At 40.9% G+C, this 26129-nt stretch overlaps 1 protein-coding gene across 8 annotated transcripts in view; it reads left to right on the top strand.

Moving 5' to 3' along the window:
• The window catches only part of TAOK3 (TAO kinase 3), a 93649-nt gene that overhangs the window by 35338 nt on the left and 32182 nt on the right, over positions 1–26129 (top strand). For 5 of the 8 annotated variants that reach the window (XM_068412401.1, XM_068412406.1, XM_068412400.1 and 2 more), the window contains 10 exons: positions 5939–6036; positions 7274–7484; positions 11589–11660; positions 12705–12806; positions 13280–13325; positions 14276–14372; positions 17743–17856; positions 18937–19028; positions 21074–21167; positions 22597–22678. In XM_068412401.1, coding sequence (XP_068268502.1) covers positions 7365–7484; positions 11589–11660; positions 12705–12806; positions 13280–13325; positions 14276–14372; positions 17743–17856; positions 18937–19028; positions 21074–21167; positions 22597–22678 — 819 coding nt within the window. In that variant the 5' untranslated portion in view covers positions 5939–6036; positions 7274–7364. Of the gene's footprint in view, positions 1–5938; positions 6037–7214; positions 7485–11588; positions 11661–12704; positions 12807–13279; positions 13326–14275; positions 14373–17742; positions 17857–18936; positions 19029–19500; positions 19622–20427; positions 20551–21073; positions 21168–22596; positions 22679–26129 lie in introns of those variants that run through there. The other 3 variants (XM_068412405.1, XM_068412407.1, XM_068412408.1) reach the window with 3 other exon arrangements.

Here is a 26129-nt window from a genome sequence, read left to right as displayed (position 1 = left end):
TTCAGCCATTGGATGACAATGTAAAAAGTAAAAACTAAAACTAGACGTGTTATTTCACAGGTTTTAAAATTCCGTGTAGAGAGTTGGATGGAGCAAACTGCAGTAGGACCGATAGTGCTGGTCTTTGCAGAAATGTTCATTAAGTCGTGAGCTTTGGATCAGGTGCAGAGAGAAGATGGCACTTTGGGAGAGGGTGTTGGCTCCAGAATAACTGTTACCTCTGGTTTCTGCTAACCTCTCATACTGCTTACACCCAGGAAGGATGACTAAACTTGCTGGAGCACTAACACGGTGTCAGAATTTGGGATATCAATGGTTGCAACTGTTTATGGTGCTGCGTACATTTGTCCTGTGATCACTGGATTCCTCTGTGTTGTGTTTAGCTCCCAGGGTATATCCACAGCACAATTCTGAGTAATGTTACTTTTAGGAAAATTAGAGGATCAGTGTAACTTTTACCTTGTATATCCCACTTTTCCGTAGTATGTTCACACACAAGAACAGAAATGTTTGGGGTTTTTTTTGAGAATTATAGTTACTATCTGGCTGCAGGTGAAGATAGATCAGTGCCATAGGTGTCACTGGTTCCTCACTTCAGTGCCTAATCATCATTCTGAAATTACTGAAACTTCATACATCAGCCATAAGGTCTTTCTGGTGAGCAAGGAGAAAGAATCTATAGAAGTTTTTTGATGCATTCTGCCACATCTTACATCCCTAAACTTCCTGCAGTAGCTGGTGTGTCTTTGCCAGGAGGATTTCCAGTGAACGTGACTGGTGCTGTTTCCTTTGCAAGGCTGGCAGGTCGCTCGACTTCATACTTGAAGTGTTCCCTATGACTAAAACTGTTTGTTTCTTGACTTTCACCCGCCTGGTTTTATGTTTGTTTTGTTTTTTAATGTTTATTGTCTTATTCTTGATACATAAATATTAGTTATAGAGGAGTTGCAAATGGAACAATGTTTCCTTTGAAACCACTGCTCCTAATCAGGAAAAAAAGTTGCTTCAATGAAAGTGTGTATGTACAATAAGACCTGCAAGTTATTAGTGTAATTTCCTATCCCAGGGGCATTGTGAACAGTGATGACCTTAGTCAGTAAAGTTCTTATTCAGGGTTTTTTATTAGCATGAGTAATCTCGTTAACTCTAAATGACCCAATGCACATGGGAGCACTGGTGAATACTCAATCAAAGTGTGTGTGTATCAGGATGGTAGTCGAAGTGGATTGCTGAGCTGAATACTTGGCAAAGAGCAGCTCTTGCAGTTCATTTTAGAAGTTGTAGGTAGTGATGAGCTGTGATTGCATCCAAACATCAAACATTAATAAAAATGGTGTGTGTCATTGACTTGAACGTTCTGGGAAAATATTTATTTGAAAAGCAGAGCAGAAAAGGTAGTGTTTGAGGAACTAGCGTGTGAGTCGCAGCTGCTAACTATATGACTAAGCACATTTGTGCTTATGTCCTGGTTATGTTGCCCAGCTTTCCCAGCAGACAGTGTCCTGATTCCTGACCCGAGCCCCCCCCGCCCTCAGGGAGTGCTATCCTGCTATCTGCCAGAGCGCTTTGAAAGGCCCAGAAATACTTTTCTTTGCTGCTGAAGGTCGCTGGGTACCTTCCATTTCTGTTACGTACAAATTGGATCGTTTTGCTGCTTAGAAATTTGCAGAAAGGACATGAGAGGACTTGCTGCTTCTAGACTAAAGTGAAATCTTCTCTGAGTATCTTGGGATCGGTGATTAATTTAAGTAAACAAAGGCTGTAGTGCAGTTGCTTTTTGTATATGCTGTCAGCAAACTTATAAGTAGCTTGAATTTATAGATCGGGTATGTGCATCTGACTGTTTTAAGCACTAAAAGAAACTAAGTGCTAATATACTAGGAAAAAAACGTGTGTTGCTCTCAGTTACATAATGTTAACTGGAAAAGTAATTCTTAACAATCAGAGAAATGACACTGAAAAGCTTAAAATATGGAGGGTCAAGAGTCTTCCTCAAAAAGCCACAGTACCTGCTTCTGCGAAGTGATGGGCTGTTGATCAGTGTATATGTGAGGACTGCAGTGGACCTTGAGCATGTGCCTACTTTGAGGTCAAAAGGTTTCTCATTTGGGACAGTTTTTATCTACTGAATTTATCTGGGAATTTCCTTCTTCATGTTGTCTTCCAGATTTTTGGAGATTTTGTAGAGACTGAAATGAAGAAAGGGGACTCTGTGTTTGTCATTCTTGGAAAAAAGAATTTGAGTGTAAAATTATTCCCTTCAAAATACTCATCTAAAAATGAATGCATGAGCCATGTGTTGTTGCTCCTCCTATGAGTGGAATCTGCTGCTGTTCCACCCTGTTTCCTGTAGTTTGTTTTTCTGCTTGAAGTGGAAAACTTTGTCCTTGTTTTGGGAAGCACCATGGTGTAGTTAGGAACTAAAATTAATTTTATATATTTCTGTACAGATATGAAAGAGGCCTGTAGTGTTGTGAGACGTAATTCAAGCTGTGTTTTACAAGCCACACACTTGCACTTTATGGGTGTGAAAGTGAGGTGGTTGTAGGGTGTGGAAGCCGTGCTGTGTGTTGACTGTGGCGTGAGCTGGGGATGCTGGGCAGGTTACTGGACGTTCAGTGAACTAGAGAAAGAAAGAAGTAAATACCTTAACTCTTCTGGTGCCATGCTCTGTGAAGACATCTTGTTAGCAGTTACAGAATTTGAGTTCTCAAATATAACTGTTCATATGCATGGATGTAGTTTTAGATCCATGGAATATTTGGAAGTGTGGGTAGTTTAGCTCTTCTTAACGGCCCTTCCAGTTATGTTTTGTTGCTTCCTTTATATTCAGGTCAAGGTCTTTTCTGTTGTTATTAATGTAGCACCCGGAGGTCCTAATTAGTAGCAAGAGAATTTTTGTGCAAACATATGTAGCAAAAGCAGTAATGTGTGCTTTGTAAATGTGAGGGTTGCTTATGATTGAGGTAATTTTGCTTTTCTTTAAACTGGTAGAAAAAAACCCCTGTTTGCTGTAGTAGTGAGAGTTGTTGCAGCATTATCCAGGGTCCAGTCTGAGTAGCCTGCAGGGTGCACCGCTGATTTATCATCCCTCATTCATAGGCAGTAGCATGGTGCTGTCTGCCTCTGGCCTCACTGGGCACAGACTCTCTGCCATCGTCTTGTGAACTCCATGATGAGACCCGCTGTCGTCCTGCCCCAGCAGCTAGAAGCACCAGGTTATTGTGCTATTTAGCATAAGTGAGGAGTGGAGAATCCTTGAAACACTATGGTAAGATGGCAGTGGGCCAGAACTGCAGCGATAACTACCCCCTCCATGGAGAGGGGTTCACTTTGGCTGGGTTGCACTCCTGAGTTTCTGTGTGTGAAGGGTGGGAGAGGAGGGCAGAAGTACAGCAGATTGCTCTGAGCAGAATTGCTGCACTGCTTTAAGAACATAACCAGCTCGCGCTTTAATTTTCAATGCAGTTCTTCAGCATTTCACTCTTGCTTTGGGCACTTCTGTGCTGGGCTGACCACAAGTTGCCTGGTGCATTTCCCATGAAGAACTGAATTTCAAAGTACCTAGCGATTTTGCCTTCCCCTGCGTGTGATGTTACTGGGAAATGGAGACATTGCCATATAGATGTGTCCAGCATAACAGTGGTTTCTCAGTTGTAGCTGGAGTAGTTGTAGGCCTTTAAAAAACAATTTTCTTTCCAGTTTTCATGCTATGCTATGTAATCTTCATTAGAGAATTTTTTTCTTAAAGAATCTTTTAAATATTTTTCTTAGTATCATTTCTGATGCTGAATTTACTATCAAGAATCCATCCTATCTTTCTAGCCCCTTACAGCGTTTCAGAAATGGGGCATGAGCAGTTTTTCGTCCAAGGCAGGGATTTTTTGCTAATAACTGTTGATTGAGAGCTTTAATTTCTAGGTAGGCAGCTTGAGGCATCTCCAAACGGCCTTATCTGAACAAAAGCTGATCTTGCAAACTCTGAAAATCTTGAGTCACTTGTTGCTTCTGTAAGTTACCTCCAGGGCGATTGCTGCTGTTTTCATTCGAGGTGTTCAGAACATGCAGTCTCATGCTGCTTTAGGTGCACTTTTTGAAGGACGAAGAGTAAAAACGGGGCTTCTGGTAGAAATTGTTTCTTGATGTGTTAATTCAGCAGTTTGGTAACTGAAAGAACTTGCTTGAATTGACCATACCTTGAACTTGAGTTTTTCTACTAGTGGCATTTGACTCCCATAACACTCTGCCATTGCTTAAACCATCTTTATTTCAGTCTTCATGTGTCTAGAAGAGGGTTGTAATATTTAGAATTTCTGACCTTGCCGGCTTACTCAAAGTGGTGTGATTTGTATTTCTGTCCTAACGCTGTCCCGTGCCTGAATCGCACATCGAGCGCTGTGGAGTGGCCACGCGAAGGGTTCTCGGTTTGTACCAAGAGGCACTGCAGGCACTATGGGATCGTGTGGAGCAGCCGGTGATCGTGTTCAGATCACCAGGACTCAAGTTACTCTTGATACACTTTCCATCCTAAGTTTTTCTGATAATCATTACCGAAAAATAATGGTCCTGCTGAAAAGTTTCACTTATTGTACAGCCTCACTATATATGTTTGTCCTGACTGGAGAATGACGTTATTACTTAGGGCTCAACTTTTAAGTATTGACATTTAGTTTACCATTTTAAATACTAATTTATCCTTGAATATTAGAGCTGCACAGATTTTGTTTATGGCAGAGAAGTTCATATGACTAGAGATGGATAAATTGTTTTCTTTCTCAGTTTGATTTTATTGTTCCAAAGCCAAATGGATTTTTCACTTGGCTAAAGAATGCCAGACCTGAAATACTGCATTCTTTACTCCTGTATGCAGGCATGTAGTAAATATAGCACCTCTGGGTGAGGCCAATCAGCTGAGAATGAATAATCATTTCATTCATCTGGCTTTTGTCATTAGTTTGTTCTTGGGATTTTCTTTTAAATTTTTTTTTTTTTTTTTTTAAACTAAACATTGCAGATCCTTTTTCTGGAGCTCTTCAAATAGCTTTTTAACAGCTCAATAGAATTGCCCTGTGTTGAGAACAGTAGACAAAAATATCATTTTTTGGTAATGTTAGCTATTAGCAGGAAGGCTTCTGCTCATCTCTTTTTTCTTAATAAATGAGAAGATGAGTTAGCTTGTTTGTTATTAATTCAGACGCATATTAATTCAGATTTTGGCAATATAGCTATTGCAGAATGCTTTACCTGGCAAGCATTTTTCCTGTGGATGTAGCTACATGATAACCTTTTCTAAGAGGGCAAGGTAATTCCAAGCTCTCGGTGTTTGACTCCACTGAGAGGATGGCTGTTGCTGCGCCGGTAGGAGTGAGTGACTGCAGGCAGCTGCATCCTTAACTGTGAGCAATCTAGACCTGATTTCAGCTGACGGGTCTATCTGTTTGCCCTCCTTTTTCATCTTTTCATTGTTCATTCTCTCCCCAGTGGAATCCAACAACGTTTGACTTATAAATGCCTTGGACTTTCTTTGAAGTCTTGTGTATGATCAGGTATAACACACCGAGCTAAATAATAGACTCAGCTTTGTGAGCTTTGTCCTTTTTATAGGCAGTCTAAAAAGTGTAGTCTGAGAGCAAACTTCCATGCTCCTCCTATGCCCTAGCAAGCTCAAGAGTCTTTATAAAAGTCAAAGAACTTGGCATTTAACCTCTTTTCCTGGTTTTCTATCTTACAATGATATATAACAAGCCCAAGGGCTGTAGAATATAGGAAGTAAATACCTTCACCTGAAGAGACACCATTAACCTTTACAGCCAGTGCTCCTTTTAACTGCGCCTTCAAAGTCGGTGGTCTTTTCTAGATGTAGTGGTTTTGTGTATTCAAATAAGGTATAAAACTTAAAATACTTTTTCTAAATACTGGTATTTGTTTTCCTTTGCAGAATAAGAGAGTGCAGAGTCTGGGGGGGACGAGAGCAGAGGACAATGCTGCTGACAGGAATCTGAGCCACAGAGCATGCGTTGTGCCACAGTTACCCAGGTACGCTCCGGCACGGTACGTTGTGCACCTCTAATGAACCGCAGTTCGTTGTGCTTGTTGCTCCATCACTTATCCTGAGCTGAGGAGACTGTCTTGGCCCCAAACCAAATGATGCTCCGCTTTCATCAGTCCATCTGGATGGCACTTGCAGTCTGGAACCTTCTAAAGCCTTTTGTGTGTGTTTTAGTTTTAATTTTATCCGATTGCTAAATTTCAGCTGGTCTCTCTTTAACTGTTACACTAGTTTATATCACAAGGTGGGCTGAATATTTTAGTGTCTGTTTTCAGAAGTCTCTTTTACGCACAGAGAAGATGTGGCCTCAGTAAATGAGGTGCTGAGCTACATATCTGGAAGCAGTATTGAGACTTGCTCCAGACTGTTAGAAACTGCTCCCGTTGACTCACCTGCAGATAATCTGCTGGGTTTCAGAAGCCAAAAGCAGATGGGAAGAGGCATCTGTCATTGCTTTGCACACCAGCGTCTAATGAACGAATGCCATTTTTTCAGGATGTTTTGGCAGGAAATGTGGAACTTTCTTATGTTTCTTTTTTTTTCCCCCTAAATAAAATTTTTGGGATGAATATTTAAAATCTTCATGTAAGTGCAGCTCAGCTCTATGCTGTCTAATTATAGGCTTATGCTAAAGAAAGATGGTAAGGAGGTAAAGATCTGCCTTACATGATGGAGTCTGGAATCTTTCAAAAGCAATTCTGTGTCCTGGGAGCCATCACAATCCAACAACACTAGCTGTCTTATAGCTCTGAAAAAAGAAATAAATAACAAATCATATGATTGTGAGGTGTTTCTGTTGAATAGAAGCTTACTTTTCTACTAGCACCAGCTGGCAAGTGGGAGTAGAGAAACAAAGCAAACAAACAGCAGAGAAAAGTAGGAGGAACAATGATGATAGTCTAAAAACTGACACATTAGGAGACCAGCGTGAAGAATAACAAATTCGTATCACAGGATGTTTTGCATAGCAACAGGACTCTTGTCTTCAAGTGGACTTTAGTGTAACTGCAGCACTTGCTTCCTGTATGAGATAAAGAGCTGTTGTACTCTGAATGCATTTTAATCTCTATATCTAAATTGGACTAATAATTAAAAAGAATTAGCTGAAGGAAACGATAGTGAAGCCTATTGCTCCTGAAAGTGCTTCCTCTTTTTTTGCTGTCAGAGAAGCGAGAACAGAAACGTGCATACAGGAAAGAGATTACAGATGAACTTTTTCACCAGGTGCTGAATGCTGTCTACAAACTACTTTGTCGATGAAGGAAGAAATTGATTGGAAATTGAAAGCGCGAACTAGTTCTTAATACTGTTCAACATGCGCAAAGGGGTGCCAAAGGACCCAGAAATAGCTGACCTGTTCCACAAAGATGATCCTGAAGAAATATTTGTGGGTTTACACGAAATTGGACATGGAAGTTTTGGAGCAGTTTACTTTGTAAGTATAGTTCTTCACCTCCTTTTTGGAAAACAGAACCATTTTAAGTGACATTTTAGGGATTTTCAGCATTTGTAAAAGGGAGCGTGCTTTGAGCAATTAGTGCTTTGTGTGTATGAGCTTTCTCATAACACATCTCAAAAATAAGTGTTTCCAGAGCACTCCTCAGCTCTTTACTGTTACAGCTGCATTTATAGTGGCAGTTGACTAGTCTTAACAGTGCACCCAGCCGTTCAGGTTAACTCTGAGGTATCTTGTGCTGTCTGCTGTGCTGGAAGTTGAATTTAAGCAGTTGGAAATTAATTTGCCAAACTGGAATTTCAAGATACTCTACTTGGTGCTCATATGCTTGTAAATCATTGCAAATTAATAGATCTAGTGAATTAATGATTCAAAATGCATTTGGAGTTAAAAACTACCTTTATTAATGAACTGGTATTGTGGCTGCTTGGGTAAAGGTACTGTGGAAGTTGCATCAAATTGCATTCAGGCTTTTGAGTGATTTCTCTGCTGCTCTGGTAATTTAGGAGTTAGAGAGATCTTTGAAGTATCATTCTGTTCTGCCACTCTCCTTGTCCCCATGTTCATCCTATAACATACTATCTTCAATACCAAATGCTTGCATGGCAAAAGCAAAGAGAAAGTCTTAAGAGGAGTGGGAAGGAAGTATTGCATTAATCAATAGTGAAGAGAATTTAATCTGGACAGTGACAAGAGTAGTACTTTTACAATTAGTATCAAGCAAAGCCAAATCCAAAATAACTGGATATGGAAATAATTATAATCCAGTCACTATCAGAGAAACTAAAATCGATTTCAGTATGAAAATGTTAAAGACAAAGCTGCTTGGTAGCATGGCCTGCCACTCCAGATCAAGTTCACTAGAACTGAGATTTCTAAATATCAGACATTAAAGTCTTTAGATAAGTACCCTTACACCTGTAGCTCCAGAGCCTGGCAGTAGCTAGCACGAATTATTTGCAAGCACTCCAGTTCTCTGTTTATAGTTGTGTAAAGTGATGGAGGTGGTGGTGGAACTGTTATTAGAACAGAAGAGCCTGATCTTTTGAGTCAGATAAGCAGTGCATGTGTGTTCTGAGGGATAAAGATGTAATTCCTCAATGTATAATCTGGTAGTAATGATACAGGGGGGTTTCTGCTATGAGGATTGTCAACAGTGGGACAGGCACTTTTAGATGTTGGAGTAAGTGACAGGTCGGTGAAAGTACAGTGTTAAATGTACTACATGTGTAAGAGGATGAGGCTGTAAAACTTACAGTACATGTTGATCCACTCTGTAAGAAGAGCAAGCATGTTTCTAGATGGGTGTAGGGAGGTCCTCCCTGGTGTTTTTCAAAACCAAAGGGAAAGGATGCGTGGTATGCTTCAGGGTAAAGATGAAGGTAGGGAAGGTGCCACCTTTACCATTCAGCTCAGGTGTTCAGAAGTTCCTCATACTTACAGGGGAAGAGCATGAGGAGTGTTAGAGATCCAATCTACCAAGCAGGCTTACAACTGAGGTGTCACTATGCTTAGATAAAAGTCTTGTGGTTCCCTGATGCTTCTCTTCCTCCTTTCCCTGGATGCTTTATTTAACTGGTCTGTGCTTTAAAAACATTGGAGAGTTTAGCCAGACTGCAGCTTCTTGCAATATCCTAGCAGCAGCTGCATCCTGCAAGCTTGATGGTGGTTGCAGTCATGCCTGTAGTAATGTTACTGTAGTAACATAGTAATGAGGTGCATCACCGCTTTTCTGTGATACACCCGCACTTCTTTGCCAGTTGGAAACTTAAACTTTCCTTCCTGTTGCGTGAAGCACTTGGCATGCGTTAAATTGTTCTTTGGAGTCTTTGCCCTGTCCTGCTGTGTACAAGTCACAAGCAGAACTCTCCTGTTTGCAGTTTTCGGTGCACGGTAGCCCTGGATCCCTCCGTTCACCCGGGGAAGGCCTCTGGCTATACCCTGCTTTCTGTGGGTCACGCTAGAGCTTTTCCCTACCACGCAGGGGATGCCGTGCATCTTTGCTTTGGTTTTCCTCCTTCTTAAAAGCTTTTGTAGCCTGTCTTACATCTTGATTCTTACACATCTTGGAGTAAGGCAGGGGCTGAGAATAAGATCTCGGATCATCACGGCAAGATTCCAGGGATCCTGATGTGCTTGGTATCAAAAAAGGAGAATGAGTCAAAAATACTTGGAAGGAACAGGGCTTTCTAAATCATGCAAAAGAATGGGGAAGAGACTTCAGATAAATAAAAAAGGGAAGGGCATGGATTGTTATGCTGTTGCTGCATCTCTTTAACCTTTTTATTTAAATTGGTACTGACACTACTACAAAGAGCAAATACATTGATCTGTATCTTGTCACTGTTGTTATTGTGGATTAATATGATTATTCTACTATTAACTTCAATTTAAGCTCAATTTTTGCAAGCTGTTTTGTTTTCCAGTATACTATTGCCAAGGCTTGGCAAGATAGTTAGAAATTTCTTTTCGTGCTTGAAAGAAATGATACGTCGTATGTCAGAAGGCTAAGAAAAAATACGTCACTTCTCACAAGGTTTTGAAGTTGATGCTAACTTGACTTGAAATCAACTAAGTTGATTTCGCACTTGACTTCACAAGAATAGTTTTCATCAAAAACAACCAACTTTTATCCGTGGTAGAAATATGGAAGAGTAATAAACCAGCTGAGGGCAGTGTAAAGGAGGTTTTGCAAACAAAATGTGCTTGTTTTCTGCCAAGCTTTTCGCTAAAGATCTACAGGTATGGCCAAACCCACTTCAGCAAGTGGATATTTCTGTCAAGTGTGCTTGTACAGCCCTTGAAGTTATCTCAGCCAGGAGGTTCCCAAGCGCTTGGTACAGCAAGAACTTCACCCACAATGTGAGAACGTGGCAGCGTGCCATTTGGCAAAAAATTACGGCTGATGTGAGAGATACCGTGTTCACATGAAGATACTCGGAATTAATGTAACAGACAGAAATACTTGGAAAGTTCTTTAGAACACCAGCGTTAATTCATCTATTTGAATAAAATACTCTTGATCTTTTACATGCTGAATCAGGATGGCGAGTGGTTAGGAAGGGTTTTGCCTTATCCAAAAGCTATGTGTTTTCAGCTGTCTCTAACTTATTGGAGGAGGAGCGTGTGCTGTGAAGAGTCTTAAGTGTGTCAGCTCCCTTTAGTAATTCCTGGGCTCTATTCATTCACCCAACATAATTTTTCTTTGAAGTCACTGTACGCATCATGATATGTCTTCCGTTAATAAGTTACTTGAAGGTATAGTACTCAACCTCTCAAGCAGTTGAAAAAAAGGATTTACCACATTTAGCTTCTATTGTATGCTGAGCTTTTAACTGTCACTAATTATTTGTCCCAAAAATGGTACATGGTTGGAGGTACTGGGATTTCAACAACTCTTTTAAGACTAAAACCTTCAAGTTTTTTGTGCTTAACATGCAGAAATGAGGGCAATGCCAGTCCAGGCAAGTAGAGCTCTTTCTAAAACTGAGTTTTCAGCCTCCAGTCACCATCCCTGTATCATACAGGCTGCAGAAGAGTAAGATTTTGATGACTGAGTAATATTCATTGCAAAACTGAGATCTAGTGCAGTGAAAAGGTTACTTTTTTTAATTGAGGTAAATTCCAGAATGAAGCATCTTCATGGAAATTGAAATAGCTATTTAAGAATATCAGTGTTGTGTGGGGGTTTTGGATGAAATCATAGAGATTTTGATACTCCTCTTTATTTGTTTCTTTGGAAAACATTTTTCCAAAGGTTTATCCAAAACTTTTCACTGCAATTCCAATAAAACTGTATTTTCCATGTTCTTAATAGGTACAATATTGGGCCTTGATTTGCGTATCGATAGAGAGGTAGCAAGTGTAGTAAGGGCTGAGGGAGGAACAGTGGATATGGGCAGATAGGAAGTGTCATAGTAGTTGTCTGGTAAATCTTATCATGAGGAAGATGTCTCTGAAGAGTAGGAGCCTGCCAGGATGCGATATGGGAGAAAAAAGCCTGCATTTGCCAAAGGCACAGCTCACTCCATGGGGAGGAAAAAAAATGAAACTTTTTTCAATCTCTCTTTCTCCCTGCTCCAGGCTACAAATTCCCACACTAATGAGGTGGTGGCAGTCAAGAAAATGTCCTATAGTGGAAAGCAAACGAATGAGGTAAGATAAATAAAGCCAATTCTGCATGCAGGAGCTGTTGCAACCATAATGTGAATCTGAACAAAGAAATTAGCTGCAAATTTTATTTGACCCTAGCAGGCCAGCTTTTTAATGCAGTAGCTGTTGCTCACTTCCATAGGAAGCAGGGAAGTTTGTGGAGGGAAAATGAGTTTATGCAAATTTTGACAAATAGTTCAGTTTAAGGAAGTGAATGGGGATTCAGCATGCTTGTGTGGTGTTTTTTTCAGTAATAATGTCAGTAATAAGTGCGTTAAGAGCACACTGGCTGCTGGAGCCAAAACCGCAATCTTTGAGGTGTCGACTGAAATGTACAGGTGACTTGAAACACTTTTCAGGATCTATAATCTAAAATTGCATAGACCTTCTGTTCAGAATATCAGTCTCACCTCAGTTGTTGCTTGTTAGTTGCTCCTCTTTGTGTTGCAGTGCTTTGAACTTGGGTTGGCTCTGTTCGTTTGGATTGGGGCGCTGACATGCAGTGGAGAGTGTGTTTGTCTGTTTAAAGCAAACAGGGGTTTTAAACTCATTTTTCCTTGCTTGCCTGTTGGTCTCCCACATGTGCCAAGGTCTCCCAAATGTCAGTGGCTTTGTGCAGCATTATAGAAGGAAGTGAACAGCTAACTGCTACTATCTCTAGCACATACTGTAGGTGGTGGTATCTCTTGGGGAAGGTGGGTTTGTTACTAAGTTTGAGACCACTGGACAGTTCAACATGCAAAACAGTAGCAATGCTTTAAGGGAAATGTACTGCAGTTAAAATGAGGAAAAAAAACCCCAAACTTTTGCAATCCTCAAGCTGTTTAAATATCTCTTGTGGGGGATCTTAGTGCAATAGGGATCCAGACAACTGATGTATAGTTGTGCTTTTGCAACTATGACTCTTACCATCTTCACATTGTAAAATAGTTTTATATTAAAAAAAGTTTAATAGCTTTTCAGACTGTACTTCAGTGTGTGGTGTATTAGAGTATGTAGGGGATTAAGCAGAGAAATGTACTTATACCTTTTTGCTTTCTTTGTTAGAAATGGCAGGATATCATCAAAGAAGTCAAGTTTCTACAACAGCTGAAGCACCCCAACACCATAGAGTATAAGGGCTGTTACCTGAAAGAGCACACAGCATGGGTGAGTGACGTGGTATTCAGAGGTCTTCATGAGCAGAAAATGTACAGTCAGCAATCGAACACTCAGTATGTGCAGTATCTTTACATGCAGCACTGTTCATTGCGTGCTGCCTGTAGCCCCTTTCATCTGAAGAAGCTATCAGGTAATTTAAAGGGAATAGGTATTTAGGGTATTGGAACAAATCCCTGCTTCTCTGAGACAGGCCTCTGTGTTCATGGAGATTAAACACTTACTGGGGAACATCCTCTGCAGCATCTCCCCACAGACTTCTCAGTGCCTAAACCTTCTTTACAACAATGAAAGATGACTTGACATTGCTGGAATGTTTGAAACATTTTACTTTGTCCATCGCTTATTGCATTTCATGCAACTTCAGGTCTTATTTGCTTTTACTGTTTCTTAGCCATTCAAGTAGCAACTGTTTGTGGGGGAGTGTCTACCCTATTATTTAAAAGCATGCTTTTTTCTTGCAGTTGGTTATGGAGTACTGTTTAGGATCAGCTTCTGATTTGCTAGAGGGTAAGTTTTATATAGGCTTTGATTTTCTTTTTGCCCATATCCCCTTTTGAGTGTAGTGGGAGGCTGTTTCCTCACAGACTGGTATTTTGCAGATGGTAGAGGCGATCTGTCTATGCTGCCCCATTCTGTAGCTAGAATGCCCGTGTTTGTGATGCCAAGGGTAAGCTGAGACTTTCCCAGGAGGCCAGCGCTACGTATAGTTGGCATGCACATTTATATGTTGTAAAACCAAGGTATAAATGTATATAGCTGTGTTCCTGTAATTTGCACCTTCTTGATGACTAAAGCAGGCTGCCTGTTTTCTGAATATCCATAACAAAAACCTGCAGAGATCACCTTTGTCCTTGCCTTGCAGTTTGTAGGAATAATTACAGATGGTTTTGTAGAACAAGAGGCTGATATGCCCTCAAAACCGGAAGAGCAGCACCTGCAGAGGAATAGGGAGTCTAGCCAAAGTTTGCAAAAACTAGAACCCTTTGTGGGCCATATCTTTTGTATCTGAGATACAGTCAGCCAAAGGCACGTGCTGATCATATTTAGGGATATATGGAAGGTGCTTTGGGGCATCTCTTTGTAGTTGGGATTCCTGATTTTCCTGGTTTTTGGCTATTGGGGGAAAAAAGGTGGGAAGCTTTCCTTGCTAAGGACCAAATGAGTATTTCAAATACATTTGGCAAGCTGCACTCAGACATATCTCCTGGTGTTAACAGTAGCTGTTGGCCCTAGCAGGAATGTGGAGAAAAATGTGGTTTCCAATGATGTGAAATACATGCAGAGGCTGCATAGACTCTGAGCTTCTAATGGCCATCAGGCCATAGGAAACTAGTATGATGAAGATGATGTTCACCTCATAGCTGGCAAAATTGGTGGGGTTCCTTCCCTTTAAAAACTCTTTCTGAGGAAAAGATCACACTGACCTTCTTATGATTTTTCTTGAATTTTTTCTGTAGTTCACAAGAAACCACTTCAGGAAGTGGAGATTGCTGCCATCACCCACGGTGCCTTGCAGGGGCTGGCCTACCTGCACTCTCACTGTAAGATTCATAGGTAAGGCTAGAGCTCAGTGCTGCTAGATGTCCTTCCATCTTCTGCTGCCTGGAGTCTCAACATTGCTTAAAGTTGTGTTTAAGCAACTTCGGTAAACGTTATTTTACCAAAATTTTCTCTAATGGACATTTTCAGTACTCCTGATGTTGGGGCAGATGTATAAATAAAAGCTGCTGGCTGTTAAGGAGTGCGTTGTTTTGGTTGAAATAGCTGAATGTGCCTATATCCTGTGCTGAATTCTCTTCCATGTTAGCAATTTTTCTCTGCAGAACTGGTAACAAAGAATACACCTGAATGTTAGCAGTAAACACTGACAGGAAAATATCACCCTAAATTTGCCAAATAAAGTGGAATGATAGAGCCAAACTATTTTTAAGACTAGACATTGTGAGAATTTTTTACATATGAGTAAGTAAAACTTTATGCTTTCAGAAATCAGTCGATGAAAGTGTGAAAGGTAAAACTGCCTTAGGAGAAATCAGAGCACACAGGCAGAGGAAGATTTTATAACAGGCTGCTTGTGGACGCAGCTCCTAGATCTGTCTTTCATAATGTGGTATTTCTCAGGAGTTTGGATTTTTGACTCATTTGTCAACAGTGTTTCATGTTCTCATTTTATGTTGTTTTTTTTTGTTTTGTTTTTTTTTTGTCTGATTTTGGGTACTACTGATATGTCAGGGACTTGTGAAATGGGTGAGAACTAGATTAGTGTAATGTGAGTGGGGAGGCAACTTGAGACTAATTTATGGGGCTAAAAGCCTCTTTGAAGTTTACTGGCAAGCTTGAGACAAAACTGGTATATCTGAGGCTGAGACAGGAATTATTTGTTACCTGTTACAATAACTATTTGGGGCATATCTACACATGGTTATTAAATCAAGTTGAAGTGAAATAATAATTTAAACATGAATGCCAATTTATAAAATTAAACGAAGATGATTTTTGATCATCCCTTCACATATATACCTTTATTTGAGCATAAAAATACCTGTTCTGAAATATGTTACGTGCTTTCAAAGTACATTGAATTCTTATTTTTAGTAAGTGACTCCCTGTATGGACACTATTGAGAATTAGTTTTTCTCGATACTCATTAGGACTTTCTAACATGGTGCAATTAGTGTTGTACATTGAGCAGTCTCACATACTGAATACTAGCTACTCTGTGAGCTGTCCATTAGCGTGCTTACTGCTGGTTATTTGTCTTTCAAACTGGAAAAAGTTACTTTGCTGTTGCAGCGTGCTCAGAGTGGCCGTAAGGAAAGTTACTGCTAGAAGTACCATGCAGGTCTTTCCTATCTAGCTGGTTTTCTTCGAAGGGGTGTTCTGCTTTTTTGCTTCTGAGCTGGAAAAGCAAGTCTTCTCGCTCAGAAAAGAGGATCATCAAGAGTTTACTGATTTTCTGATAGATGTAATTTAAAAAGGAGAGGCGAAAGAGTGCCGTTACCTAGCTTCGTCGTTCAGCGTTGAGCCGTGCTGTGCTGATGTGTACACCTACAGGGGAACTGTGTGCTTGGAGGAGAACACTGTCCTCGCCTCTGCTGTGGCCAGTTCCAGTAGCACTGAGAAAAGCAAAGCAAACGCTGAATGGGAAGGGAGCGAAGCTGGCAGAGGTGGGGCAGCTGTGGTTGCCCTGTCCCGCAGCACGGCAGGCAGATGAGCATGCCCTGGCGTGGAGGGACACCTTGTGGAGATGCAGGAGGGAAGCAAGGCTCTAAGCTCACCTCCCGCACTCCCTGAGCAGCTCTGCTACCAGGGAGCATCTCTGCTTCTCATGTCACGCTATGGGATGGCAAAGGATGAGATTGTTTTCTGTTTAATTGCAGGCGCGAGGCCAACTGAAGTTAGCAAATATGTTTGCTGATACCTAACGTGGCTGCTGAGTCCTCTGTTGATTGCTGTACAGTGAAGGTAGCAGTGGAGAGAGAATCATAGAATTGCTCTGGTTGCAAAAGACCTTTAAGATCATCAGGTCCAGCTGTTAACCCAGCACTGCCAAGCCCACCACTAAGCTATACCCCTCAGCACCACATCTATAAGGCTTTTAAATCCCTCCAGGGATGGTGACTCCACCACTTCCCTGGGCAGCCTGTTCCAATGTTTAACAACCCTTTGGGTGAAGAATTTTTTCCTAATATTCAATCTACACCTCCCCTGGCACAACTTGAGGCCGTTTCCTCTCATCCTATTGCTTGTTACTTGGGAGAAGAGACTAATAACACCCACCTCGCTACACCCTCCTTTCAGGGAGTTGTAGAGAGCGAGAAGGTCTCCCCTCAGCCTCTTTTTCTCCAGATGATAGCAAAGAGGACAACCTATGCTGTCTCTTTTGTACTTTTGAGGTGTTCATTCTTGCACATACAAGACCTCTTTAGCACTTGTCCTCCAGCAGAAGTGACAGATGCATAGGCCCAACACCTGACAGCATGTCAGGACATGTTTCGGAGTAGCACATGTGATCTCTTGCTGATCTCTGGGTCTACAGTGATACTATATTTGATGCATAAATCATTATGCTTCAACTGTTGTACGATAATTCAGTGTGTGCTGTTCCTCTGCAGCGAAGACAAGACAAGATAGCTTTGTTTCTCCTCCCATTTATCTAATTAGCCCAGTTTTCACAGGGTCAGAGTATAAGTTTGACAATACGTAGTAACTTGTTTGTGTTGGAGGTCTGCTACTGATAAACACTTTTGATGTCTAAGGACTCATAGTTGAACAACAGATGAGAAAAGCTGATAATTTTTTGATGTGTTTTTTGTATAAAGATGTATGCTATTTTTTGCAAAGATGGTAAAGAGACATTGTAGACCATATGGTGTATACAGCCTGGCTGCAGGGATCCCTTGCATGCAGTCCATTTATGGGCAGTTAATTTGAAATTAACCCATTTCCTGCTGGAATTTAGAAATTTATGGTGTCAAAGGTGTTGAATATATCTTGTGCCTTTTGTATTGCCGAAGCTTCGTTATCGTTAATCTCCTAAATGTATGAATTATCGGAGAGTTGTAGGAAGGGCGAGATAAGGGAGCCTAGGGCATTTGAAAGATGAAAATAATAAGTCTGGTATCATTTAAGGTGTCATAGCAGGGTATTAGGATACATCTCTCCTGCATCTCTGTTTGGGGCCTCAGCCATCTCCTCTTCTCTTCCTTCACCCCCTGCCCTTTTTGGGTGCAGCCAGGTTTCCAGTCCCCAAAAAGCCATGTATCCGATTTTTCTAGCCTTCTGTAGTAATAGGTTTCTAAATATTCTCAGGTTTAGATGAATGTTTAATGGAGAAAAAGTTAGTGGACTTCTGTGTGCTTGTAAATTTTTGAAAATTATTCTACTGTAACCAGAAGTAAACTTTTCTTTTGTTCTTTTAAAGGGATATTAAAGCTGGAAATATTCTTCTAACAGAACCAGGTCAAGTGAAACTAGCTGACTTTGGGTCTGCATCTATAATCTCTCCTGCCAATTCGTTCGTGGGAACGCCTTACTGGTGAGTAAAGCCTGCAATACTTCAGTCCTTTAATAAGACTACACTCTTCCATTTCCAGCATTTCACAATCTGAAAATAATATCTGGCATAAAAACTTCATTAACCAAGCAGTTTTCTTAAAATCCCTGTGTCCAGCTCTTCAGGAAATGTGTTCTTTCTCTGTGCCCATGAGTAGAGGTAGGCTGTGCACCACTTTGAAATGGCACCAGTTAATATTTCGACTGTTGTAATGCCGTTGGCTTAAAAATTATTAACACTTGCTATAGGTAATGGAACTAAGACAACCACATGGAGAACGGGAATCCTGTTAATCTGGCCGTGCAGACTGGAAATCACAGAGCTACTTAAATTCTGTTTTGAAGAAACTTGCTTAAGGGTCACTTGAGTTGCTTGGCATTCCTAACGTAGTGGACCAGCATAGCTTTACGCTCTACTTATTTTGTGGCAGACGGCCCAAGCATTGATGGGAGGTCAGCTATCGCCCAGCCTCTCAACGAGTCCATTTGGCAGGAAGCCTGCTTCATCTTTGAAGATCAAAAGTCAAGAGGCTGAATTTCTGCAGGCTGGGCCTGCCGCTTCTTTTTCCCCCTCCACTCATCCGTTTATCCTGGACCAACATATTTCCCCACTGTTCCAGATTTCCCTGTTCCTTTCATAGCTACACTCACAGGCTGCGTATATCTGCTGGAAAATTCTCCTGGTGTGCCAATGCAAAATCCACAGTCTCTGGTGCGGGTGAAAGTGATGCCTTTAGGACTCTCCCAGCCCTTGCTGCCTGCCTGCAGGTACAATGCCTTTGAGACTGGTGGGGGTCTCCCACGTGCCAGCATGTTGTGCTAACAGCAAGATGATCAGGTTGGCCTCTTATTTACTTGCCTTTCTTAAACTGCCTCTTGGAAGAGTTGCTAGTGTAGGCAAGCATTGTTTCATTTCAGCATGGCTTTACTCAGCTCCATGGGGGCTTTTTAAGTTCTGGTCCACTGCACTGCTGAGGATAATGAAGCCATCTCATTTTAAGCTATGTGCTGGGAGTCACAATTTGTATCCCCTAACCGGCATGTTTTGCACTGTGGTTGGTAGGATGGCACCAGAGGTGATCCTTGCTATGGACGAGGGACAGTATGATGGAAAGGTGGATGTCTGGTCTCTTGGGATCACATGTATTGAGTTAGGTGAGTAAATACTTAGCAGTTGAGATAAATAATTAACTGTCTGCAATATTTATTAGGAAGTCCTGAAAAAAATGGAAGATTCTTATTCCTCATAAGTTGTTTGGGTTGGTTTTGATTGTGTGGGGTTTTTTTTTCTTTAAAAAGCCTGACTTGGGAAGCACTGACGGTTGAGTTAAACCTTTTATTCATTGGCAAATCAAGATCAAGCCACTAATGCTGCTGTGCTTTAATGTTCATCTGGTGTGCTCAGTTATTCGCTTAATAACTAGAGGATTCTAATCTTGTATAAGAAGAAACTATGGTTTGTAGTGTGGTTTTTCCCCAAGATGAATTTTGAGAAAGTTGTTCCAGCTATAATGTCAAGGGTACTGATGTCCTAAGAATTGTGTGTCAGAAGGGACCTACATTTAATTTTCAATTTTTCTTACTTCTCTGCTCTCTGAAACAAAAAATCTTCAACCTCAGCTGAAAGTTTGTGACATGAATCAACGTGGACAGGTTCTTTACATGAGAAGAAAAGGGTTTGCACTGCAAAGGGCAAATGATACGCATCCACACAACACAACCTGAAGCAGATGTAGATGTGATAGCAGGTATACAGAGCAGACGTGTGCACTTTAAGCTTGAATATTGACATTGCATGTGCTGAGTAGATTATTTTCAACGATGCTCCTGATATGGATTATACTTACTTTAACAGCAGTACATCAAGAACTTATTGTGAGGGCAAGTTCACTGAAAATGCTACTTATAAATGTTTAATCAGCAGAAATAGATATGAGATAACAAAGAGGGGGATGTTCCCAAAGAATGGGAAGAAATGTTGACCCCAATATGGAGACAGTAATGATGTAAACGACTAGTAACTTCCAGTGCTAACCCTTGCTGACACAGTCTGTATTTTGATATAAAGAATGCAAAAATCAGAAATTCTAGACTTCTGTTTTTCTGCATGGCCACTGATTTTTTTTTTTTGTGAGGGTTTAGACTAGTTATGGCCTCTCCAGGAGTAAATGACAGAGGTAGAATAGATATTATGCTACCGCTACCCTACGTAGGCACTGAGTGTTGGTACTAGAATTTCTGTGGAGCTTTTCAGTCAAGAACCTCAAAGCCATTTTACATAGTTGACGGGTTTGCTTTTTTAAGTATTACCTTTTTGAGAAGTATTAAACTTTTTTTTGTTTTAAACTTTGAGTTTTGCCTTTGCATGATTCCATATCTGAACGTGGGGTCAGGTGGCAGTGGGAAGAAATCTCTTGTTGAGCACTACTTGGCTTTCTTTGAATGCTGATGTCTTAATTTCTTGTGTAGCTGAAAGCAAGTAGCCTTTAAAGAAAAGAAAACGTGGTGGTTTGCACGCATGCTGCATGTCAAGAACAAGTAATTGCTCTGACCTGACATGAACTTAAAAATCCTGGCGTCGTTGACTGATTGGCATGACTGACCTTAGGTGGTGGTGAAAACTGGCCTGTCTCAATTTCTGTGTGAGATCTGCTGCTCTCTGGAAGGGCCGGGGCTGGTACGTAGGTGTCCTCTCAGTGCAAGGACTAGTTAAGGGGAGTTAACAACACGTCTGGGAAGTGAATTTGACAAACTGTCCAACTTGCAGGTGACTGCCAGTGACAAATGAAACGGGCAGCCACTCTTTGTCCTTACTACAGATGCTATGTCAGTGCATCAAAGCTCTGTAGGGATCGATATATAAATTTCCTACCCCTGCCATGCTCTATGTCTAAGCTCTGTTTCAGTCAGCTTCTGCAGGTCAGCTGTGAAACGTTGCAGTTAAGGTAAAATTTACTGGAAGCTTTTCCTTGTAATTTGCATCCTGTTCTGTTTGGATGTCATTATCCCCTCTTCAAGTGAATAACAGCTTTCCTTGAGTGGCTGGTCCTGGTCTAACCTGGAATATTAAAATAATTAGCTTAAATGTGATGACGACAGTAATGAGCTATTTATGAGCAGGGTGTCACTGCTGAATCCTTCCATATCTTTGTTCTTTTCTTTCCAGACTGCCTTATCACACCTTTTTCTTCTCTTTCTAGCTGAAAGGAAGCCTCCACTTTTCAACATGAATGCAATGAGTGCCTTATATCACATAGCCCAGAACGATTCCCCTATGTTACAGTCGAACGAGTGGTAAGAGAGCTATTACCAGATGAATTTTTTGTCTTGTTTCCCTAAAAACGCTCTGCGACACTCTCTGCGTGGTTGAAGTCTGACAAGAAAAGTGTTTGTTGCAGCGTAGTGATTTGACTGTGTTCTCAAATAATGCTCCTGTGTAGGCAGGCTCAATTTTGACCTTCTGTCACTTTGGCTGTGCTACAATCTAAATGTGTGCAGGTGTTAATTATGGGGCTGTCGATGCTGTAGGAATTAAAATATTCTTGGATGTATTAAGCCAGCCATAGCACAATTCAGCAAAGTTTCCAGATGCAAAAGATCCCTGACAGAAGAATTGTTAACATTGTAGTGCAGCTGAAATGTGGAGAAAGGAAGGGGAGAGGCACACAGAATACAGAGGTAATTAGAATTATTTTTTCCAGTCAGTGACTTCAAAAGTCATCAGAGTTCTGTGGCCAGTAAATACTCCCCATGCGACAGGCTTGTTCCAGAATCTGAGCTTTGATACAAGAATGCTTTATTATTCTGTGGGAGCAAAGGGATTACCCTGTTTCCTGTTCTCTCTACCCAAGAGCAGAACCTAGCCATCGAGTAATGCTTGGCAGAGTCTGCAGATGGCTTGAAACAATAGCCCTTGGAGAGGTGTGAAGTTCCCCCAGTTACACTGCTAGACATTCAAGGAGCATAATTGTTTCATTGCTGATCATTTTATCAAAAACACTCCAGTCTCCTTATTTCTGTTTTGTCTGGTTTTCAAGATTGAGAGAACTTGGTCTCCTGTCTGCACACTGATACCCGTGTGGTTCTGTGCAGAATTTGCAGTGCAGAGTAGAGACAACTTGTGACTACAGTATGAGAACCAGTATTCTTGATTGCAAGCGGTTTGTTTGTAGTCACCTGGTTGCTCTCTGTGGCTTTGAGAACACGGGGAGTAAGAAAGGTGCCTTTTGTGCTGCTTTTGAGTTCAACGGCACCTAGAAGATCGGTTTTCTCTTTCCAGTTGTGATAGAAGCTCCTATATGGCCTCAAGTTTTGTTGAACCAAGCATTGTACGAAGGTGCTTTACTCAGTGTTACAAATGATGGGAAGCTTCTAGAGAGCCATTTCATCAGCTAACTTAGAGTGCATGTCTGGACTAACTGATAATTTCATTGTCATCTATTTTTAGGTAGTTGAAGTAAAATTGAAAACAGCGACTGGTACACATAGTCCTTGCTTGGTTTTCAGTTTGTGGTTGGGGATAATTGTGTGTCCATGTTTGGTTCAACAGTCTTGAACTGGTGGGATCAACTTACTCAGAATTTGGAAAAGTCCAGTTAATTTCTCTGCCCTAGAACTTAAGAACAAATTAGTCGAGGTTTTTGTTTTAGTTTGCGCTAATAAGTCTGTGTATATTCCAGATCCTAGGCTGCTTTTTCATTTAGAACTTTTTTTTTATTTACAGGTCAGACTCCTTTAGGGGATTTGTTGATTACTGCTTACAGAAAATACCTCAGGAAAGGCCATCATCAACAGATCTGTTACGGGTAATTTTTCAAATCTTTTCCAGAAATTTGGGAAAAATCTGTTTGTCTACTGAAATAATTCTAAAGAAGGTGAACAAATATTTGCCCTTTAAAAAAAAAACCAACCTGTTGGTTTTGCTCTCCTCTGAATCAATAGTTTTGGGGTCTTCTAAGGAGTATTTTAGGCTGGAGTATTTAGGCTGTTTAACTTTGTTTCCTGACTTTGCCTGTTATGTGAATCACAATTCTCTTTATAACATGATGCTCAAGAGTCGAACTACTGGAGTAAAGTAGAGGTAGGCTGTGTGGTAAAACAGTTACACTGTTGAGTGAGGAGTTACTTGGGGGAGCAGCCCAGCACCCTGCTCCTCTACGCCCCAGAGCTCTGCAGAGGTTATGTTTGTGTTCGAGAACTTGCAAGCCTCATGGGATAGTAGTGTGAGTAACAGGACTTTTAGCTGAAGAAGGACCTGCCAGCAGGAGGAGGATAGAAGGATTTCATCTTGATTTTTTTTTTTTTTAATATTTTTTTTTCCAAGACAATGCTGTACCTTTAACTGAAAGTATTATCAAGGACAAACAGGTCCAGAGCTGGGTTAGTTAAATCTGTGCTGCAGAAGTGAATTCCAACCCATAGTTTTCTGTGTAGGCAGGACTGAGGAGCATGTTTCCTACTGCTCTGATGAAGAAGGATTTTTCACCAGCCCTTCTGCTATACTGGGCTGTCGGTAGGATGCCCTGAGTTGTGACGATGCTGTACTATGTGGTCTCTGAAAGAGCAGACAAATGAGGGAGGAAACTGGAGGCAACCCTGTTCCTCCCTCTAAATGAGGGCAGAGGGAGTGGGGAAACTATAACTTGGTGCAGCTTGTGTGAAAGCAAAGACCTTTTTGGAACAGTTGTGTAGTTTTGTGTAAAGTAATTTAACTGTTGACTTGCTGATGCCCCTTCTTTTTTCTGCTTACCTTCTTCAGTAAGGAAAAATGTTATTTTTCTGTTGTGTAACAGGCAATACTTGCTACTAAGCTTATATGCAATTTCAGGAAGATTTAAGGCTTGTAATTTGCTACAGGCTTTCTCTGTGAAAGTGAGAGAAAATCTAAAAAGCCATTTTATTTGCTACTCAAAATCTAGACTTAACCAGTCTTCGTAAGATGCATAGGCAATAGCAAATCTTTTGCAGAGCTGGTAGTACTTTGAGAGTTATACTCCACATGATCAGAGGATTGAGCTCTTAATAGAGATTTACAGATAGTGGCTAATTATTTAAAGGAACATGGGTATTAGAGAGGGAAAGAGACTGGATGACCTACTCTTAACTCCTGGTCAGAGCAGGATTGTTCTGTGTGGGGGGCTCTGAACTGTCCTGTCTTGTCTTTCTTTTGACAGACACAGATGAAGTTCAGGAAGGTTATCTTGACCTTTTTTTCTCTAGCAGTGCTAATGTGAGCATGATTAATTCTTTATCTGTTCATACCTTTTGAATATGTATCTTTTCATGATCTTTCTGCCTGATCTCAGTTCAGCTCTTTGTTTTTGCTCTAGTCTTGTAAATAATTCGTTTGAGCCTTTCTGATCCACTTTCTGGTTCATTTGTTTTTGTCTAAAGTTCCTCTGGCTGGACAGGCATTTCTGGCACTAATATACAGAACATGAAATGTTATTCCAGGTGTGGTTACGTGGGAGCTGGGAAAGGCTGGCTCTGCTCTGCCGTGTTACCACAGGGGGTTTTGGTGCTGTGCTCTTTTGACTGCTGTCTGGAGCAGAAGTCTTGACAAATTTACTGATTAGTGCCTACTGTAGATCCCTCCTCATATTATTATCCCTCCTCATATATATTACTTACCAAAGATACTTTGCATCTATTTTTTAACTGTGTATTTCCAGACATCACATTTTTTTCAACTTGTCTCTAGTCAGTCAGCGTTGTGTTTCTATCCATGTTTCTGATCTCTATTTTCCAGTCATTTCTTTGTCCTGGATGGGTTTCGTGCAATTCCTCTTGATTCAATAACATCTTGTAATGTGTTTGCTTCTTTTTTATATTCATGCATCACATTTAGCTGTTAAAAGTAGCACTAACAGGATAGGCCTAGGTTAACTTCTTCCCCTAATCAAACCACCAAAACCGCAAGTTGTTTATATCCCTTTAATAGTTTCTGTACTGAACCTAGTTAATTAGAACTTGTTTTGGAAATAACTGTATCATTTTGGAAAGTGCCTTGTACGGGTTCATAATTGCCAAGAGCATGTAGGAGGGGAACCTGTGCTGGAGTGATGTGTCCACAGTTTGGCAGAGTTTTGTCAGTGAATCGTAAATCAATTCCAGTTTAAGTCATTGGGTTTCAGTGTGCCTGAGCAGTATAGAAACTGCTTATAACTCCAAGGGCTTTGTGTTGGGGAGATTCAGGAGCAGCCTTCCGTTAGAAGGTAGGGATGTGTGAAATCTGCTCCAGCTCCATTTCCATCAGGCTTTTTTTTTTTTTCTTTTAAGTATTTCCTTTCTTTAAAATTGGTGAGTGGCCCTGCTATTCCTCTGGCTGCTGTACGTAGCTGCTGGTTAGAATTGCATGGCATGCTGCTGATCCACACCAGGTAAACAGGACTCAGTTTTCCTTAAACATTTGAGCAGAGGAATTGTTAGCTCCATTGGGTGCTTTGCTTAATTTCCACGGTAGGTTAGATTGCTGCTCTGTGTCTACCTGACAGCCTTTTCATGCTGATTTTTTTGTTCTAAGGCTACCGTTCAGCCTTTGTTTTATGGCTTCTCTTGTTGCTTTTTCAGCTCAGTAAAATGCATTCTCATGGATGTCTCTGAGCCTCCTAGCTCTTGAAGAGAGAAATCGAAACCCTGCACTCTTTACTGAACAGCTAGCTTTGCACTCGCTTCTCTCCTTGCTTTAAGTGTGGACCATATAGAATATTTAACCCTCATGCCTTCACTCTCCAGGTAAAGGCTGATGAACAAGCTTGTTTGTACTCTCTCTTCGGCGCCTGGTATATTTTTTCCCTGCGATACGTTTGTGCTGTGACACATACCCAGCGTTTTGTTCTCTGGTTCTGCTTGCAGCACCCTGACAATCCTTTGACCAGCTAATAGGTTTATGTTGTGGGTTTCAGAATGATTCATTCATGTGGATTGGCAGCCTTTCTGCTCTCTAGGAATAGTGGAAGTTCATTGAAGGATATGATTTCATGAGTACCTTAGGTTGGAGTCTGTGCAAACAATTGGAGCCGAGATCTTGTTTTTAAGTCATGTGTATTCAGTCTTTTTATTTGGTTTTAGACTTTCAGAACAGTACCCTAGATGTTCCCTCCTGCAGTAGTGCTCCCTAAAGCTTGTTAGATTATAAGATTGAAGATATTTTTGCCTTTTGAGGGTTTTTCACTTGTGTAAACAGGGATAGAGCAAATTTTTTGTGGCCACATGTTCTTAAAGAGAACTCAATTTTAAGTGAAGTGCTTGAGAATG

Source organism: Nyctibius grandis, chromosome 14, assembly GCF_013368605.1.
Source record: "Nyctibius grandis isolate bNycGra1 chromosome 14, bNycGra1.pri, whole genome shotgun sequence".
Lineage (NCBI taxonomy): Eukaryota > Metazoa > Chordata > Aves > Nyctibiiformes > Nyctibiidae > Nyctibius > Nyctibius grandis.
Note: the sequence above shows the minus strand (reverse complement) of the source record. Positions and strands in the feature narration are given on the sequence as shown.